This window comes from Tachypleus tridentatus, chromosome 1 (genome assembly GCF_004210375.1).
Source record: "Tachypleus tridentatus isolate NWPU-2018 chromosome 1, ASM421037v1, whole genome shotgun sequence".
NCBI lineage: Eukaryota > Metazoa > Arthropoda > Merostomata > Xiphosura > Limulidae > Tachypleus > Tachypleus tridentatus.
In genome coordinates, this window is record NC_134825.1 from 77277131 (window position 1) to 77298285 (window position 21155).

Sequence of the window (21155 nt, forward strand, 5' to 3'; positions counted from 1 at the left end):
ATACCTGTTTGAAATTATTACTATTAACAAAAAAAAAGTAATTATGTTCTCATTATTTAATTTTCCAGAGATCAATAGTAGGTTGCTACATATTTTAAAACAAAACAATAACATTAGCAACTTTCCTATTAAGAAATGTTCAGATTACCTTTTAGAAGAAACTTTTATAATTACCACATGTTCATATCTAGATGAGTTCATCAACATTATGGACCATGCAAAACTTGATTACAGGAATGGAAAAACACACAAGAACTTTAATGTGGAAAATATAATCAACTGAGAAGAATATCTTTTTCTTGTTATACCACTAGAATTCATTCATTTAAGAAGATTCAGAGCTTCAGTTGTATCTTTGAAAGTAGGTTTCAGTTTTTATAGTGTTTAGATAAGCTGCCACAGTAGCATTTTTAATGTATATGTATAGTCAACAAGTACATGATACAAAAGCATTTATAAAGCTTCTGTCAAATAAATCTAAATCTACTAAAAATTCATAAAATAGTATCATAGACTATATATTAAGTACTACCTAAACTATACTAAGAGCCAACACAAATGAGTAAATCCAAGCACTCAACTATTTATTACATATCTTTCAATCCTATAAGGAAAAAACATTTGAAAATTTGAAGCCCCACATATTGAACATTTTTGGTTGAGACAAATTGATTTTTCTGTCAGACGTCAAGTTTGCAAAATACTTTAAATAAAGTATATTATTAATTTAAAGAATGATTCACTGCTTTACTTTGTTTATTTTCTTATTCACAGATGTGTATAAAGTGTATTCTTTTTATGTCCTTATAAATAACTACCACAAATAATAAAATATACTGAGAAAACCTTACTTCTTTAGCATTATCCACCTGTTATTTTCTTTTACTCTGTTTTGGTGTGTATGTAGTTTTTGCAATATTTCAACTTTCTTAATTCATTTCCCTTTTATCCATAATTCACAATACTCAAGTGTCACAGACCCCATACACAAGTAATGAAGTCTTTCCTATACACACACAGAATGAATGTTGTGAGAAAGTTTAACAAAGAGGCAATGGTGTTTAAAAAAACATATCATGAGAAAATGAGAGATTCAAAACATTATTATGATGGAAAAAATCCCAGGAGAGAAAAAAAATAAAGAAGAAACCAAATTCTGTTATTAAAAATTGTCAAAGAACCAGGAATTATTACTACAGAAATGATAAGAGCAACAGGAGAGAGAGAGAGAGAGGGACCAGTGGAAGATTATGCTTACCAATGCTTTAGACAGAGAGCAAGCACTTCAAAAACACATTGAGAAATACATCATTACCTGTATCATGGACGTTATTTAAAAAAAACACATTTTGCAAATGAAACAGCTAAATTAACATTTAATTATCACTATTAAGCCCCCTAATGATCATAGAGAATGAAAAAAACTACAAAAAATAAACTTTTCATAAAGGTATACATGACTATATGAAATTATTAATTTATAAGCAAATTTAGATTTCAACTAATTAAGAGATGAAGAACTTGTTTTTTTCACAAATCTAAGATTTTTCGATTTTGCTTTGATTTCAAAAATTAAGACTTAATGTTAACCTGGTAAAAGAATTTTGGTGTAGACCTATTTACTAGGTTTCTAGTACGTACACACATATATAATGTTCAATACTGACTTAAAACTGATTAAGATTTGGCCAAAAGTAATAACATTCATACGATTAGTAACGTAGTAATTACTAACAGTACAATAATTTACTATCTACCGTTTAACAAACGTTAATATTTCTAATCTGATTTAAGCCTAGTACTTATATATTTATTAACAGACAAAACTGCACAATGACTTTCCGAACACCCTGTAATAGTCTTTGAGACTTTAGTGCAATAGTGGTACTGCATTTAGAACAATTTTACCACTGGTTCTACCAAGTACTATTAAGGCCTAAATACCCTCTAAGTTTGTCAATTCTTACCTTCATGTCGAGACATCCCAAACTCAGATGATTTACTAATTTACAAACACAATCAAGCAATATGAAAATTTAAAAATAGTAACTGCATGAATTCTAACTAACTTATGAAATCAATCAGTCAAAACAAATCACCATAAACAGTTACGCAGTCCTTCCGGCATATTAGTGCCATACAGTGACGTCAGAAGACAGTATTTTTCTTATAAATTATCATTTTTTACAGATTTTTAAGATATATATATTAGAGAGAGATAAATATGTTATAAAGAATTCAAAAATGTATCATTCCAAATATTAGTCAATTATTTTTTTACGAACGAATATCATCAAACATTCTTTAACTTCTGCCAAATCAAATCTGTTTGTGCTTTTTTCTTTTTTAATCTAAAAGCGGAAACTATAATTAATTTGAAGATTTTCTTTGTTAAATTGTAAACTGATATTTGACTAGAAAGGTCAACTGCGTTACTCTTCAAGGTTTTGACAAGGTCAGTTCCCCACTTTTTCAGCCGTGGGTGCGTTGTAAAGTTACAATCAATCCCTCTATTTGTTGGTAAAATAATAGCCCAAGAGTGGGTGTTTAGTCGTGAAGACTAACTACCTTCCTTCTAATCTTACATTGTAAATTAGATACGTCTAGCACATATAGCCCTCATGTAGCTTAGCACGAAATTCATGACAAACCATACTCATTCAGTCTCACGTCTTATAGTAGTTTTCGATCAGAGTTGAGTGACAAAGATAAGTTAAAATATCCAATTAAAACTCAAAACAAATCGAGCTTGAACAAGCTCGTATCGAAACCGAGAAAGAAATTAGGCCAAAATAATTTGAACTTAAACTCGACTCTGATCGACCCCGACAACTTGAAATCAATCGATATATTCAAGCGCCACTATTTAATGAAAATGAAGTTGATTAATATTTCCAACATTTTGAGAAAGTTGCCCAAACTATTGAATAGTCCACCGAAAAATGGTTATTATTATTATAGAGTATTTTAACTCGTAAAGTACAGGAAGCCTACGCCACTCTCTTTCTCTAGAAAATTGTATGGATTATGGCAAGCTCTTCTCAAAGCATACGAGTTAATGCCAGAGGCTTATTGCTAAAAGTTTCGAGGTTATCGCAAGCAAGATAGTCAAGCTTGTATGGCTATTCACACACATACAAAAAGAAGTTCTTTTTTTTCAATGGTGTGATTATATGCATATTTGTAACAGTTTCGACAAATTAAGACAACTATGTCTAACTGGGGAATTTAAATCGAAATGATGTGCAAGTGACGACCTAAAAACTTACTTGGATAAAAATAAAGTCGAAACACTGCAGGAAGCAGCTGCTCTTTTCGATTATTACATTTTAAACATATAAAACCACTTTTCATAAAAATAAATGTTTATCATCTCAGCAAAAACCTGTATCTGTTTAATCCATTAAAGTTAAGGAGCCTGTTAAAAAGTCCAGTTCCTCTATTTCGAAATCCTCAGATAGTTTGAAAAAGGAAAAAGAGGCAACACCCAGTGCGTTTGCATCTACATATGGATGTAGTTTCACCAGATCACCCGATGTTGTTGATTTGACCATTGATAAAACCGCTGATGTGGTTAGGGAGAAATTTAGACCTTTTGTATTTATTAGTTCTGTGTATTTGACCAATGGCAGTGCTAATCCAATACCCATACGTATTTTACGTGGTTCTGAGGCGACTCAATAATTGTTGTTAGAAGGTGTATTGCTTTTAGATTCCAGTTCTGCCATTGACGAGACTCATGCTCAGGAATTTGAGGGTGGCTTTGTTAATGTTCGTCTTCATAGCATTTAGTTAGCACCAGATCCAGTTTCGGGACAAGTTGTGCTTGGGATAAGACCTGCTCTGCCAAATAAGAGTGTATCATTATTGTTGTGGAACGATTTGCCTGGGAGAAAAGTTGTTGTCGAACTCAAGATGGTCAGCGAGTCAATAACTGTTTCATTTAAGGATATTGTTGTTGTTGAGAAGAATTCAGATATGTTTTCCTCTTGTGCTGTGGCTCGAGCTCAGGCGAGAAACTAAGCCAAAAGTATAGACACTTGTTCAAACGACGGAGATCTTGTGCATAATTGTCCTACTGACAAGTTATAGGCGAGTGACAATGATAAACGTGAGGGATCTGATTCAACTGGAGAAATTCCATTTGTTGAAAGCAAACTGATCAATGAGGAAGAAAAGGATCCGCAAGTCTTTTCACAATTTAAATGTGTTTTCCCAAAAGATGAAGTGGAGAAAGTTCCAAATTGTTACTTTTTCAAAAGCAAGTGGAAAACACAAAATGTGCCAGCTTCTGAGGACAAGGTTGCAGTTTATCAAATCATTGTTCCAAAATCTTATCATTGTTAAATATTGAAAACTGCCTTTGACCTTCCCATGAGAGGTCATTCTGGTGTCAACAAGACGTAAAAAATTATGAGACATTTTTTTTTTTTTTTTTTTTGCAAAACGTGGGCAAAATGTTTCTCACTTTTATAAAACTTGTCATACATGTCAGATAGTCAGAAAAATCTAACCAGAAAATTCCTGTTACTTCTTTGAAACCTGTCTCAGCTTTCGAAGAACATCTAAGTCGTGTGATCATTGATTATACCAAGCCAAAAAGATAGTATTTTGGCTTAAGCATTTTATGTAATTTTATTATCATAAGGTTATTTGTATTAATAAAGTTATATATAATAATGATTTTTGAAATTATATAATTCTTTGACAGTGTATTGTATTTAACATTGTATGTGTGTATATGTATATATATATATATATAATTTTGTCTAACGCCAATTTTATTTCTCTAAGGAGGGAGGTGTAAAACCGACGCGTCGAGATAGAGTAATAAAATATTCTTTGGTCGATACAATTAATATACTGCAAGCCTCGGAAGCTATAATTGTGAAAAACGCTTGCTAATAAGAAAACTATAGATATTTGATCAGGAACGTTTATAAATTTCGAGCATTACAAACTTCACTGGGTTAACTTAGGACGTAAATATTTCTACGAAGACATTAGATATTGTCGTGGGTGAAAAACTAACGTGTGCTTTAAGCCGTCAAAAGAAGTATATCAACACAGAATTAATCCGCTCTCTGTGAACGTTGATAAAAGATTCAGTTCTCGACCAGATAGAAGACTCAGTGTTGTTTTTAAATTTGTAAAACTCTTGTATATAAACCATTATTTGTAATAACTGTTATTATAAATTGTATTATTGTTTGTATATTTTGTTAAGAAAGAAAAATGTATCAGTCTTATTGGTAAGTGTCATAAATGTAATACATATCGATATTTAATTAACTTTTAAATTCAGCTTAAATTCCCAGTTATTTGGAATAGTAATACGTAACTTATGTAACATAATAAACCGCAGATTTGTTCAAGATAAATTATAATACGTAACAAATGGTATTCGCCCTACCACTACTTAAATGGCTTAAAAGAATGATCAATTATTACACCATTAAGTTAAACAAACAAAACAAAAACACTGAAATAAGACTTTAAACAATGTAAAGCAAAATAAACAGTTCAAAAGGGTCTTCCAGTGGCTCAGCATTAAGTTTAAAGCTTACAATGCCAAATATAGGGTTTCAATATCTACGGTGGGCACAGCAATGATAACCCATTATGCAGCTTTGCGCTTAACAACAAACAAATAGAAACACCTCAAATGAGCAAATCTGCAAACTAAACAGTGCATGCTATAATTTCAAAAACGAAACGAGTCTTTGATATGAAACAAGTGACAAAACTTTACATACTTTTATACGGTATATTGTAAAAGAACATAAAGAAAATATTTTTTAATGTGAAGTCTTCTGGTGCACAAGTTTCCTGTTGAGAAAATTGATATGGTACACACCTTATTCGGTCCACAAAGTATTATGTTCCAGAACATTGATCCATTACTTTCCAAATTCCACTTGAGTTTGTCCATGATTTTTTACTACGAAACAAAATGGAGACAAATACAATAAACAACAACGGCGAGTGATGAATTTGCAAGAGAGAAAATGTCCTCTATCGCTAGTTAATATAAGTCCCTCCTCCTTGTAATCTAAAATAAAAATATAGTTAAATCTAACTAAAAGTATTGTTTGTTTTGTTTTTGTATTTCGCGCAAAGCTACCCGAGGGCTATCTACACTAGCCATCCCTAATTTAGCAGTGTAAAACTAGAGGTAAGGCAGCTAGTCATCACCACCCAATGCCAACTCTTGGGCTACTCTACCAACGAATAGTAGTATTGGCCGTCACATTATAACGCTCTTACAGTTGAAAGGGCAAAAATATTTGGTGTGACGAGATTTTGAACCCACGACTCTCGGATTGCGAGTTAAATTTCTTAACCACCTGGACATGCCGGGTCTAACTGAAAGTAATCGCTGTTTTAAATACAAGCACAATAAATTAAAACAAACCTGAAAAGACAGCTGTCTATTTTGGTGCATCACAAGTAAAGTAATAAATATCTTTACTGTAATAAAATATGCTTAATGACCAATTAATGGACCTAATATCATTCACAGATAAACTAAGAAACTGTTATTTTGCTTACATGACTGATTCTCTGCATTCAAACTGAAGTGAAAATTCAGAAGTTTTGAAAGCCTTACTCATTGATTAATCACTGTCAGAATTCAACCAAACCAGGGTTTTCAGCTAATATTATTTTAGCCATGGTTAATATCTAAGCTGTCACTATAGGATTTATCAATACATCTCCAAACAATATAGACTATGTACAGTTTTCAACAGCATAATGAATTTGTTCTCCTATGTGGCCACAAACAGCAGTAGCTGAGCTATCACAATGTTGTATTACAAATATATTCACTCTCTGTAGTTGTAATTACAGGAATATAAATATGTGCAAAATTCAGTGAAGCCCAGATTAATAACAACCTAATTCATATTTTATGCCAAGAAAGAACACTATTTCCTCACTCCACACGTATAAGTGTTATATATATATATGTAAACATACTGAATATATCTAATGAAAGTCGTACAGCTTGCTTCAAAGAAATTATGCTCCTAGTTGGCTTCATTGTGTTAGTCTTCTTTGCAAAATTTTGAACAAACACTTCACCAATGTTACATTGCCATTTGAGCTAAATTTTAGAACTTCTTTCAATCTCACTTAGTCCTAAGATCTGTTAATGTTTAAGACATTATATCTACTAATACCAATTATCTTAAATGTGTAGTAATAGAGTTGCTATATACTGAAACCATACATTTAGTGAAACTCTGAACAATAACTCAGAAAGACAAAACACCCTTTTGTTTCCATTATTCATGAAATAAACATGACATCATATTGTTGTAGTGATGAAGCAATAATCACAGAATATGGTGCATACACTTTATCTTGAAATATTACTTTGTAACTCAAACAGCGCTTTCTTTTAGTCATTAGTCTTACAATCTAGCTGCTAATGTGTTTGGCCCATTTAGTGAAGTAATCGATTACTGAATGGCCCATACTAATTAGTTTGTTTAGTTTCTAGGAGAGGACCATAAACATCTAGCAATGTTCTCTACAATATGACTGATAAACCTATCATCACATGCTGGCAAAAGGGCACAAATCACTTCGATGGTCACCAATCCTTATATTATACAAAGGGTGAATTACTTCCTCTCCAAAAACTCTGGAAACAATTAGCTGCAGCACAGTTTGAGGTGAAGAAACAAATCTGACCAAGTATTCCAATTCCTGAAATGTGTTTAGTCGAAACATCATTCTTGGCATATCCACGACAGGATTGTTAATTTCTGCTAGAGACCAAAACCAATGGAATCAAAACAGTGTTATCACAATTGTTGGATAGAATAGAATGTACATTACAAATGCTAGATGGAAAGTCACAGCTCCTAACCTCAAGTACTCTACAATGAAGAAAAAACTGCTTTGTGTTTTCATCTCTAGAAGGCACTTTTAGCACTATTTGTATAGTAGAAAGTTTACTGTTCGAGTGGATCATGTATTCTTGAAGTAGCTACAGAACTCTAAAAACTCTGAAAAGATGACAGCGAGTTAGATAACAGTGTTACAGAAGTATGACTTAATTATTCATTATTGCCCAGGATCAAAACATAGAAGTGCAGATGGACAGTCTCTACAGATGGCAAGAGCAAAATCTTGTTTCTTTACTGAATATATAGACATCCAATTCACAGTCATTGCGTTGGAGTTAAGGCCATTATGACATAACAATGAAAATCATACAATATATTCCACTAGTGGATGGATGTGACGATTAAAAACGCAGGAACTCTGGCAACAGCAAAGGAAGGATCCAGATTTAGGATGGATACTCTGCTATGAAACTAGACGAAACATGCCCAGTTTAGATTGAGAAATGTAGCATAGTGCATGTAACCTATGGTACTTTTGTGATCAATTACAAGCACTAAAAGGTGTGCTCTACCGTTGTCGGTAACCAATAAGGAGTGCTTCTGAACCTATATTATATTTAGTGGTCCCCAGAGCTTGGTAGTACAAAACGTTCCATACTTTGGAGGACACCATTAAATACACTTGTGCTTATGTTTGAAGGCATTTTTTATGGTCACATTCGACACAAAACATTCAGTACAAACACAATGTACAGTGTGTGTCACCCAGAAAATACGTTTAACAAAACAGGGTAAACTCCAACAAAGAATAGTTGATTCACTCTCCGAGATGAAAAAGAGATCACCAGTATATATTTATGATCTTTACCTACCTCATAGAATAGATCAAGTCTGATTCACTGGTTAATACATGTACACAGTTTACAGCTGATGTTATTACAAAGCAACGCACTGGATAACCTGTTTTAGGGGACTTGGAGTGACTTACATTACTCAGTGGCTACCTTTTACAGCCAACTGTTCTCTGAGTTGTGTAAAGTGTTAAGTGCTGGGAATACGTGACCTTCACCGATGGTTTAATGGAAAGGATGATATAGACTGTCAAGAATATGCTTACACAATTTTTAGCCATGACGGAACCAACTGGAATGAACACTTACTAATGTTTTTGTGGTTTACAATTCAATTGAATATCGGTCTATAGATTGTTCGACGAATTATGCTAGTTTTTAATCGAAAATTCTATTTTCTGGTCTTCTATTTAGAGCAATTATCCTAGAATGTTCACATGGATATTCAGAGAGGTTAAGATATGTGTTACTTAAAATGCACCAGTTTGCATGTCAACAGCTGTGAAAGGCTGCTATACAACAAAAGGGGTGTTACAATAGTAAAGGAATGAATTTATTAAGTTAGAGAACTGGAGTGTGATTTGTCTAGTTGATTCATTAATGTACAATATAAATCAGTCGAGGGAATGTACAATTGTGTAACAGCTGCATTCATAAATGAATAATGAACCTCTGGTTAAATGGCTTGGCCAAGAACCAGAGACGAAACAATCGAGTTGGATGAGAATTAAGCCATTGTTTTATCCCACTTCAATCTTAAATATAAGAAAGCAAAAGATAAGAGTATTTATTCAGCTATTTTTGATGAGTTAGATGAAAACGTTTTGGATCTACTGGCAAAATTTCACTATGACATTTTACAGGAAAGCCATCAACGAACCCTTAACAAATATGATCAGAATTGAATTTAACAAACTAGAGTCAGGACGACCTTTACATTGTGTATCCAATGATTGGAAGAAAGTGGCATTCCTTGCTTTTCAATCTATCAAGTCAAGTTCATCATATAATGTATACACTACATTATATGATTTCAACTCGACTACTCCGAACCAATGAGGCTGGTCCCAATAGGTGTAACGCCAAGCACATCAGCAATTTGCTTGATTGGAGATGATAGCTATGAGTGCGAAAAACTCAGTTAAAAGGTTATTCTAATTCTTTTTGGTTTCCATTTTGAGTGGTATTGTTAAGCACAGTATATGTACTATATATTATAACTTACATTAAATCAGTTAAAAAATTAATTTATTAATGGGACTGAAAGAGTTTAATATCTCTCATTTTCTAAGCTACTAAGTGAATTTTAGACGAAAACGACAGAGATAATTTTGTAGAGAATCACTCACTTAGTTCAGAAGAGCAGTGATAAGTGCATGGAACCAAATAATCTTTGTTGTCTATATATTAAAAAGGCACGAAACTTCTGTACATGCAGTGAGAGACTTGTGCTTATTTAAAGCATGGATTGATATTTACTACAATAATTGCATCAATAATTATTCTTGGCTTATGATAATTTTGGGTAAAAAATCTTAGTTTGACTAAACTTGTCCAATGATTACTTATTTTGCGATATCTGAAAAGAAAAATGTAGGGTGTTGAAGACTCATCGATGGAAGCATTTTACTAAATGATAGCTGGTAATAGTAACTTTGGAAAATAACCCATATAGATACATTACATGAGGTCATTCATGAGTTTTGTTTCACATGCGTGAATTAATTACATAACACAAACAATTATCAAGTTTCATATGAATAGAAACAAAATATTTGGTCTTGGTGATACTGCTTTATGATATGAAGTTAACTATGATTAGTGATTAGAAAAGTGTTACTGGAGATATTATTTTTATAAACGATTGTGAGATTTTTATTTCTTTTGAATTTAGTGCTAAGCGACACGAGATCCATCTGTCACCAGTTTAGCAATGATAGACTAGAACACTACCCACTACCAACTCTTGGAAAGCCCTTTTACCAATGAATAGTAGGATTGAGGATCATATTATAACATCTCCACAGCTGAAAAGGCGAGCATGTTTGGTAAAGGGGATTCGAACCCACGATCATCAGATCGCGAGTGGAGCACCCTAACCACATATCCATATCAGGACTTAATCGTGAGAGAAAGTTTCAATTTTGACATTTAAATGTTCAGAAGTTAGTGATATTTCTTAGAAGGATAGGATGAATAGGGAGGATCACATTATGTCTAAGAAAGAATAGTTATGATTATTTTTCGTACAGTAATGTAAGATACTTATAATCAAAATGTATCAGTAGAATTAAAATACTTTTACTCATGCAGATTGAAATATTTAGAAAACCACATGTAGTGTTTGTGATAAACTGTGTAAATCATACCATAGTACATACTAAACCTACTGAAAGAAGGTTTCTAATGACAGAAAATAAAATGGTTGGCGGATTCTAATGTTTAAAATTAAAGGTTGGCATTGTCTAATCCAAGCCATCATACGAGTGTAGGATCCTGTTATACATTAAATGTGCTGTTTGTCGTCAAAGAAATGGTGAAAATGTCAGCATGGTTAAAAGAATATTGGTCAAGTGAAGACCAAATGAAACATTTTAACCAAAGAGTTCATTTGTGTCAAGGATACGTGTTTTATTAACATATGCTAATCTCATAGAAATTTTGTTTGACCACTTATTACTCAGTCTCAGAAGATAATTTTTAGAGGGGAATATTGCTCATAACTGGTTGATTGTGGCCCTCTTTCAACGTACACACATAGACGATCTTTTGAAATTCATTAATCTTCCACTTTCGATCGGGGAGTTTACTACATAAGATTTAATTATTGACGTTTCTGGATGTTGTTCTTCGAATAGTTAAGGTATCATTTTAAAACTTCCAAATTAATTCCACTGGTATAGGTTTATACATAGAATCAGTGACATCGGCGAGTACTCTGAAGTATCAAGGACTACTTCATATATATTTTGACCTAATTGAAGTTAACTTTGAGCCCATAGAGGATAGTTAGTAATGTCCTAGCATGATCCTCTAGTACCTCAACTTCATCTAATGCTGAAAGGTGTGATGAAACTTAAAGCTGTAGAAAAAAATATTACTAATTGTTGACAACTTCAGTTAAGGAATCTAAGCCCCAGGAAAAATTTCTTCTTGTACTTTTTTCACCCTAGTTATAATATTTGTTTTCGTTATGAAGATACGTTTATCTTCTCTAGGAAAAAAACCTTACATTATAAACATATTTACATGATGCACTATTTTGTGCCTAGCGCGTTAAGGCGTGCGCTTCGTAATCTGAGGGTCGCGGGTTCGCGCCCCAGTCGCGCCAAACATACTCGCCCTCCCAGTCGTGGAGGCGTTATAATGTAACGGTCAATCCCACTATTCGTTGGTAAAAGAGTAGTCCAAGAGTTGGCGGTGGGTGGTGATGACTAGCTGCCTAGTCACGAGTAGAGCATCACATATCATATAATTATATAGCTATTTATACTTGTCTTTAGTATTTTTTATTACAATATATTAATAATATCTTGTCTAGAAGCTAGGTCATCTAAACTAAATAGAAGGGGTGAACGTGTGAGAAGCGATATGTTTTGAGGAAGAAGTAAAAAGCGTGTGTACAGATAACGTATAAGGCTTTTTAAATTTCGCACAAAGCTACTCGAGGGCTATCTGTGCTAGCAGTTCCTAATTTAGCAGTGTAAGACTAGAGGGAAGGCAGCTAGTCATCACCACCCATCGCCAACTCTTGGGCTACTCTTTTACCAACGAATAGTGGAATTGACCGTAACATTATAACGCCCCCACGGCTGAAAGGGCGAGCATGTTTGGTGCGACGGGGATGCGAACCCGCAACCCTCAGATTACGAGTCGCACGCCTTAACGCGCTTGGCCATGCCTACTTATAAGGCAACACCACATTATCAAATATCACTAAGATGTATGCAGGACTATACCGATCATTGACGATGCCGTGTGTAAGATAAAAATTCTGCTCCCATACTAAAAAACCAAAACAAACAAAAAACACCACTAATCTTTCCTTGCCATCAGAGATTCAAATTCATGGCTCCTTCAGTACACCGCTAGTGTAACTCTTGTTATGGCTCTGAATACTTATTGTAATTGTATTGTTAGTGACCGAGCATAATACAGTCAATTATTTTATTTGGTAGACTTTTCGCTTGGTATATGAGATATCTTGAATTCAAATTTAAGACGAAGAAGTATAGCGTTTCAAACATGAAAAATATTACACTGCTACTTACACCGTGTTGTTTTGGATGTTCGTGCAAAGTTACATAGGAGCTATCTGTGCTCGCTATCACTAATTTTGAATCAACAGAGCTATTTGAGTGTGAAATGACTGTCACTTTGTAACTCATTCTTGGTTTAAAAGTGCACAATGCTCAGATTCATAGTCTAGCATGCCAACAATTTCGACATATCCGGACCATTCTTTTGCAGATTAAATAAAAATATGCTTACTTTTGTTTTGAAACTGCAATTAACACAAATGAAGAGTAATTTTATATTTCTTACGCAACATCTTTTGTAATTAAAAGTGTTTCTTGTTACCGTATTATTAATTACAAATTGTTTTCGTAAAAACTACATTTGGAATTTACATCATGAAATACAAGTTTAGAGACAGTATGACTGGATAATAAAGAAACTTTTATTATACAGGTACGAGGTTTCGACACTTGTATTCTTCAAAAAGTATGTCTCTTGGTGTCAAATTTACGTAAAGAAATATATACTTATCATCAGGTAGGGTATGATAACAACGATTTCCCGCTACTCGTTGGTACCGAGGCTACATTGAAACGTTTGTGGGTCGTTTTCTTATATTTCGCTTTACAAAATTTCAGTCCAGTGTGATAGTAACTAAGAATTTTGACATTTTTAGTTTTTATATTTAACCTCACAAAGAAAATTCAGTTTTATAAAATGCCTGGCGTTGATGAATGGGTAGAGTACCCTCTCGGAATTGTAAGTGAAATATTCGGTAAGTAACACCATTATTAATTATGAATATTTTATTCGTGCACATATTACTATTAGCGTTACCATAGGTTTGTGTTTTAATTTGTAGTCGCTCTTTGTATCAAAGTTGTACTAATTTTTGATTTTACTTTATTTTATAAGTGTAAGTGTGGAGTACTAGGAAAGTGTAAATATTAAAATAATATTAAATGGCACACACTGACAGATAGATTTAACTTTAAGTTAACATTAGTACTTACTGGCGGGTACCACCGCAATTCAAATCAATATCAAGAAGTAGAACCGGAAGTTGTATGAGTAGAAGTATTTTGTAAGTTGTGTTTTTCGTCATGTTTTGTTAATAGCTTAGTGTATCCACATAAATTATAAAGCACATAATTCTGGAATGCATAAGCATAAAAATCGTAATCGTAATGTTTCTTTTCACGATTTATTTTTACGTGCTTATGATTTATGGTAGTTTTATTTGAATATAACTACAAGTACAGTTTTTGTGCTTCCATATTTATGCATTGCACCAACGTTGATGACATTTGTATACCTGTGAGAAACTTTTTTTCCTGTATGTTTTTGCAGTATATCTTAATCTGTATATTTGTATGTATGTAGATTACTAATGAAACTCGTTAAGTTTTTTTTTAACATGTATTTAAAAATGTGCTTAATATTGAAATGTTCTTTGCCCTCATCTTTTTTTCCCCAGCAAAAAGTGGACCATCTAAATGTCATGAGAAAGTTACAGAATACTTTGAAAAGAGGCTCAAAGAAAAAAATAATTATTCATTGGTATGGAAAGTTTAAAACATTGAATCATAATTGTTTGTAATATTAAGTTTAGTGATTGGGTGAAAGTAAAAGATAAAGGATTTCTGAAGGTATGTAAACTGTATTATATTTCATGTTTATTTTTTTTTCTTTTAACCTATAAACATAGAAATGCTATTTGTAGAAGACAGTTGCTAAGTGTTGCTTTTAAAGTTTAATTTTTTTAAAGCAATTTCTATTTAAGGTTGTATACAATATTTACATTTTAGGTTCCTTCTCTGAACAATGTCCCTGTTCACTGTCTGAAACCAAACAGCTTGGTACGTTTTCGTTGTATGATCCAAGATATGTTTGATCCAGAATTTTTCTTGGGGGCTTACGAAGTCATTGACTTTAGGTCACGTGAGAAAAAACTTCAATCAGGACTTTATAAAGACTTAGCAGATTGTAAGGTTAGTATTATTTTCTCACGATGTTGACATTGTGCAATGATTAATACACACTCACGATGAAAATAATGAGCAAAAATATTAAATTTTGTTTTGCATACAAATTACGTTAATATTGTGTGATGTGGTTTTAGTTAAAATAGAATACAACATAATTAAGCATCAAATTTGGAACATTGTAGGTTTGAAAAACTTGGGAAGAGTAAGTTTAATGTGTACAATAAAGGAAAGTTTCAAGCCTAGTATTTGATAAATTTTTATTTCTTACACAAGATTTGCTTGAGTCTATGAAATGATTGTATTCCAGAGTTTCAAACTTTTTAACCTGCTGAAGGAAAGGAACTCAACAGATGAGAGCAAGATTGTGTCTATATTGCACTTTATAGTCAGAACAGATTCCTAATCTTCCTAATCTGTTATTCTACGATCTCAGATTACTTACATCAGTGATTTCTCATAGATGCATTCAAGAGGAAATTAACTTAAATTCAAATATGAATCTATGTATACTATTCTTTCAATTGTATGACTAGGGGAAAGAATGCTTCAGGTCAATATATGTTTATGACAACTTGTATCATGTTAATTAGGATGGTAACTAAATGCAGAATATCTGAATAAAACATTTTGTGCACACTTCTATAATATCACAGTTAATGAAGGGTAAAATCTAGTTGTGGGGAGGTTTTAGGTTTCAAAAATTCATCAGTAGGAAAAATGAAGATTAACTCCATTCAGAAGAAGTAATTCATTACCATGATTATGTAATGACAGACAAAAGAAACTTGGTTATGAATAATATTTGAATACCAGAGATTGAAAATGTATTTCTATAATACCACTGATTTATTTTAGTAAAACATAAGTATTTTGAATAGATCAAAAATATATGAAACTTGGATTTCTTGAACAAAATTCATTATTACATCACTAGAGTACTATAATGTTTCTTAATACATAGAAAATAGGTTTACATTTATACTACCTGCTTATGATTATGCTAATAAACATCTTAAACTCCTTTTCTAAAAGGATACAGAAGAAGTGGATTTTAATTCTCCAGGAAATACCACAATGGACAGACTGATTTATTACTGTGTGAGTGTACCTGGTGAAAATGATTGGGTGAAAGATATATCCTTTACTTAAGATATAAAATTAAGCCTACTGGTTTAAATATGTTAAGAAACTTTACTTACAAAGTTTAGAGAGAGAGCTAGGCACTTAGCAGAAATTATTAATCATTTAATTTTCTGAGCTCTGTAATAAGCTAAATTCAACTGATAAATTCTTGCAAGAGGTGACTAAAATTAAAACTTTACATAAGATTTTTCAGAGATCAATGATTTTTTCAAATAGTAGATACTCAGTTTATGCTGAAAAGATTGCATGTACAGTTTTTTTCTTAATATGCAGTAATCTCTTAATTTAAATAATCAAACAAATCTGTAATCAGATAATGGAAATGTTTTGTTATCACTGATTATATTAATGTTTTTATTTAAAACGTATAATTGTAATTAGAAGTCATTAACCCTTTTATTATGGGCATCATTATCTGTACTTCTTGAGGTTTTACTTATTTACATTCAAAATTGAAGTACTTTTATTATCATGGTATATGAATAAACTTGGTATCAAAAAGAACCAAATATCCACATTTGGATATTAAATTAATTTTAAGTTCTTAATTTTATAAGACAATATTTTTAAAAAAGTCTAACTTTTCTCTAGCATAAGAGTTAAAATTTGCCCTCTAGGTATTCCCACTTCTCTATTTTATTTATCATCCTTCAGAAAGGTACAAAATTTAACATTAATTATAATGTTTTAATCACAAAGGTAAAACATGATTTTTATAATCTTCAATCCTGTTTGGTTACAGAGCCATAAAGAAGAAATTCTGATCACTTGCTAAACCCACCTGTTACCCCATCTCTTTCATAAATTTGCAATAGTTCTCAGTGATGCTTAGTACTATATTATTCATAACCATTAGAAAACTAAAGTTTTAATCTGTCAAATGACATTGTTTTCTGTACAAAGAGTTGTCTGTCTCACTTCCATCTCAAACTTCATTCCCACAGGAGAAATATATCAAGGAGCTCAGCTGAATTTTCAATGGCTTTTGTTGCATAGTTAGAAAATCATAAAAATAGTTAAAATTATAGGAAATTGTCTGTGTTTTATGTGCTACTATTTGGTGTTTTTTTGGCATATTGTCCTAAACAATGACTTAGTTTAGTAGTATCATGTGTAGAAGTAAAAAGTAGGGTTAACTTTCATAGACAGTTGAGAGCCAAAAGCAGACAATGCAAGTAAGTACTATATTTCTTGTTTTTCATGTGTATTTATTTATTATTATTATAAAAGTACCTCTCAAAGTGGATTCTTGTATATTGTGAGGGAACCTCCCAGAGAAGGTTCTGTAATTTGGTTTACCTCCTCTGGGTTCTGAACTTCCAGCCATGTGTTTGTCATGTGTGGCACACTGTGAAGGGGAGGAGAGGATTCTGGTGGTTGAGGGGTCTAACCCAAACACACCACTTTGGCCTTGAAAACAGATCATAGGAATAACCATGCATGGATAACTGTTATACAGTCACCATCAAAGTCAGACTCAACACATGAGAAATCTTTGGAGCAGATATCATCCTTTTTCATTCAAAAGGGATTAAAGTGGCTTGCTGGCTCCCCTAAGTCAGTAAGGAAGCTGTGCATAAGAGACATCTTGGTGGAAACATGTTCACCACAACATACAAAACTCCTCCTTAATTCAAAGAGCAATGGGAATATACCCACCAAATTATTTCCCATGCTACCCTGAATTTCTCAAAGGAGTTATTGTTGAGAGGGACTTGAAGAACATTCCCAAATCAGAAATCCTCACTGATTTCTCCAGCCAAAGCATTTCTGTGGTATGCTGAATCTCCACTCACAAAGACAGAAGTACTCTGCCTACTATTGTCCTGATATTGATGTTTACATCACCATGCCCTCCTTCCGCAGTCAAGGCAGGTTATCTGAACTGTGATGTATGGCCATACATTCTCAACCATTTCCGATGTTTCCAGCGTCAGTGGTTCAGCCGCTCAAAGATATCATATCGTGGTTCTTTAACATGTTGTTGTGATGGCAAAGACCACAATGCTTATGAGTGCAAACTGGAATTATACCATGTTAACTGTAGTGGTTCACACCCATTTTACACTTGCCCAAAGTGGGTGGAGGCAAAACAGGTGCAATGCTTGAAGACTTTTAAATAATATCTCCTACCCAGAGGCTTGGAAGTTATTGTCCCCCACCTGATCTCAGACATATGCTGATGCACTGTGTTCCACTGCCACAGTGAAAGTGCAGACAGATCTCTGTGCTCCTAGCAGAGTTGTTTGTAAAACATCTGAAGAGTCTTTTGCCCTCCATGGTTAAAAGAGTTCATGAGTCTATGTCTACTCTCATTTCTTTCCCCATCACTCCTTCAGGTGTCTTCCTGGGCCCACTTTCTTTGGGTTTGGGTGTTTTCTTAGATCCATTTTCTTCTCCAGCCCCAAGATGCAAAACAATCATTTGTTCACACCCTCAGTCACTGGGATCTTCATCCACAGATAAAGACCTGCCTTCTCAACCCAGGGCAGGATCCATGAAGGTTGTTAGACCTCCATTCAGTAAAAAAAAAAATGTGGTCAAAAACAGAAGGGCTTCCTGCCCCATTCTTCTTCACATAAATAAAATGGTCACTTTGATACAGTGGAACCTTTGGGGGTTTTTGTTTGAAAATAGATGATGTTAATGATTTGATTGATTCCTATCATCCTGTATGTCTTTCCTTACATGAAATGTTTCTGAAACCTGCTGATGTAGTTACTCTTTGGCAGTGTTCTTTGTACAGAAATGACAAGTTGTGTGATAAATGAATGCATGGAGGGGTGGTACTACTGGTTGATCAGCATGTTTCCACCCTGTCTTTACCAATTGATACACCCTTAGAGGCTGTAGTCATCCACTTTTCCTTGGGTTGTACTGTCACTATTTTGTCTCCTGAAAAGATCTGTAATCAGTCAGATCTTGTTGCCCTCACTGAACAGTTACCATCCCCCTTTTTACTATTGGGGAATTCTAATAGACATAATCCCTTCTGGGGTGGTACTAGTGTTGATGGGAGGGGTTGTGCTCTAGAGCATATGTTCTTGGACCATAATCTGTCTCTTTTCAATATTGGTTCTTATACTTATTTTCATGCATCTAGGGTGACATGAGCTACATGCCCACAAAGTAATTTATAACTTTTGTGACATGAATATTAGATATATCATTCAATAGGCAATAAACTAATAAAAAGTAAGTAGAAATAGGTGTGCACTCTTAGGAGTTTAAAGCTATTTATGATAAACAGATGTAGTTTCATGTTTTAATTTGTATTCATTCTTGAAACAAAACAAAAGAAGCAATTTAAATTTTTTTCTGAATTACTTTGTTTGGTGGTTACAAGATTAATCAAGTGAACCAACTTTGTAGAGAGTTTTGCTAAAGAAAATAACAGGTGAAATGAAAGCATTTTAAATTTATTTGGGAGGTTTCAGAGATTACACAAAAGAAATTTGAAAATTTTCAGATGAAGCAAAGTAATTTTATCATAACATGAAAACTTCATACTTGGAGCAGTCAAAATTTTGACTCCATGAATTCATGCTGAAATGTTTAAATAAAATACTTCATTAAAAATTCTGATTTTGTATGTATATAAGACTTAATGCTTACTTAAAGCTTGCAGTATTTTGTTAAGATACACAAAATATATGAAAAGTTATAGAAACTATGAAGCTTGATTTGGGGTCATGAAGTTGACTGATTTGGCCCGTATTTGTAGTAAGAGTCAAGTGGCTAGTGAGCTGCATTTTTATTTATATTATTTGAAGACAATAAACAAAAATTATTTTCAATAAATAAGGTCTTGAGTTATCAGAACATTTTGCCATCACCTGCCATACTCACTAAATTTAAGCTTAGCTGGTGCTCTCTCATCTAATAATTTCTGCTACTTTCAAACACTTTAAAGTGACTAGAAATGTTTTTAAAAAAAACAAAGTATTCAGTGATGTCGAGAAACCCACTTGTTGAGCAGAGCTGCCGTTTGGGTTGAAAAATATTTACATAGAAGGTTGAGTGTAATCATTATGATTTTGCATATAAAAATAAAGTATTACTCAAAGCAATATACATTACGACTATACACTCATACAGACTAATATTACGACTTGTTGCAACTCCCAAATTATTATATATTATATAGGCCTATACAATAAATTGATAAATTGTTCCCCCAGGGCTTGAAAGGGGTGAAAAGAAAATTTCTAGTGAGATACAAATAAATTTTGATAATAAATAAAAGATAATAGTCCAAATGGCTACTTGCATTTGTTTTTGAAATAATAAATATTTGTATCTCTGACATCTACCAATAGTTTGAGTGCGATGCTTCTCCATACTGGATATGTGGGGGAATCCATAGTTACATCATCAGTGCTTGTCAGCCAATCAGCTTGTGTAGATGGGGATTTCTCATTTTCTAAGTGGCATAGAAACACCAATGTGATTGTTCACAAGATGGAAAAAAAGAGGCCTCGTTCACCAGATTGTCTTGTTTCTGGCAAATTTAAAAGGACTAAAACTGTGAATCAAAAATTTAGGTAGGAGTATAGTGCAAAAATTTAGGTAGGAGTATAGTGCAAAATATCACCGATTGTTGCATCAAAAGAATTTTTTAAATTTGTTTATTAAATACACAAAAAGTCATTGACACTCATAGCTGCAAATGATTTGTACAGTTTGTCACATCGATTTTCTTTGTGGAATTGTTTTCAAAGATGTTACATTAATAAATTACTAGACCATTTGATGTGACATCATAATATGGTAGCAATCAAAACCTCTACAAAAACTAGGCTGAAAAGACAAGGGAAGTGCCTCAAATATATTCTCCAGAGATAGTAGGTTATTGTAAAAAATATTTGAATAAAAATCCAGAATTTTTCCTAGTGTGACATAGGTAAAATATACTCTTCAAAAAAAAGAAACGCAAAAGGCAAAATATGAGACAAATTGTTAACAAGTTTATTCTGGGTAGTTCTGTATGACAGGTGTGAAACTTTGCACATTCACTGCTGAACATCCAAAGTCTGCAAAGGCGAAGTCCACGCTCACTAGGTAAAGTTTAACGT

The 21155-nt window shown here is 33.0% G+C and overlaps 2 protein-coding genes across 3 annotated transcripts in view; one reads left to right on the forward strand and one right to left on the reverse strand.

Annotated features, from left to right (window-relative positions):
• The window catches only part of LOC143252954 (E3 ubiquitin-protein ligase KCMF1-like), a 55086-nt gene extending 52939 nt beyond the window's left edge, over window positions 1-2147 (reverse strand). For both annotated transcript variants that reach the window (XM_076505910.1, XM_076505902.1), the window contains exon 1: window positions 1968-2147. In XM_076505910.1, coding sequence (XP_076362025.1) covers window positions 1968-1983 — 16 coding nt within the window. In that variant the 5' untranslated portion in view covers window positions 1984-2147. The remainder of the gene's footprint in view (window positions 1-1967) is intronic.
• Window positions 2148-13522: 11375 nt separating this feature from the next.
• The window catches only part of LOC143252966 (mini-chromosome maintenance complex-binding protein), a 31600-nt gene continuing 23967 nt past the window's right edge, over window positions 13523-21155 (forward strand). Inside the window, exons 1-4 of the mRNA XM_076505921.1 lie at window positions 13523-13724; window positions 14427-14509; window positions 14758-14940; window positions 15970-16071. Coding sequence (XP_076362036.1) covers window positions 13667-13724; window positions 14427-14509; window positions 14758-14940; window positions 15970-16071 — 426 coding nt within the window. The 5' untranslated portion in view covers window positions 13523-13666. The remainder of the gene's footprint in view (window positions 13725-14426; window positions 14510-14757; window positions 14941-15969; window positions 16072-21155) is intronic.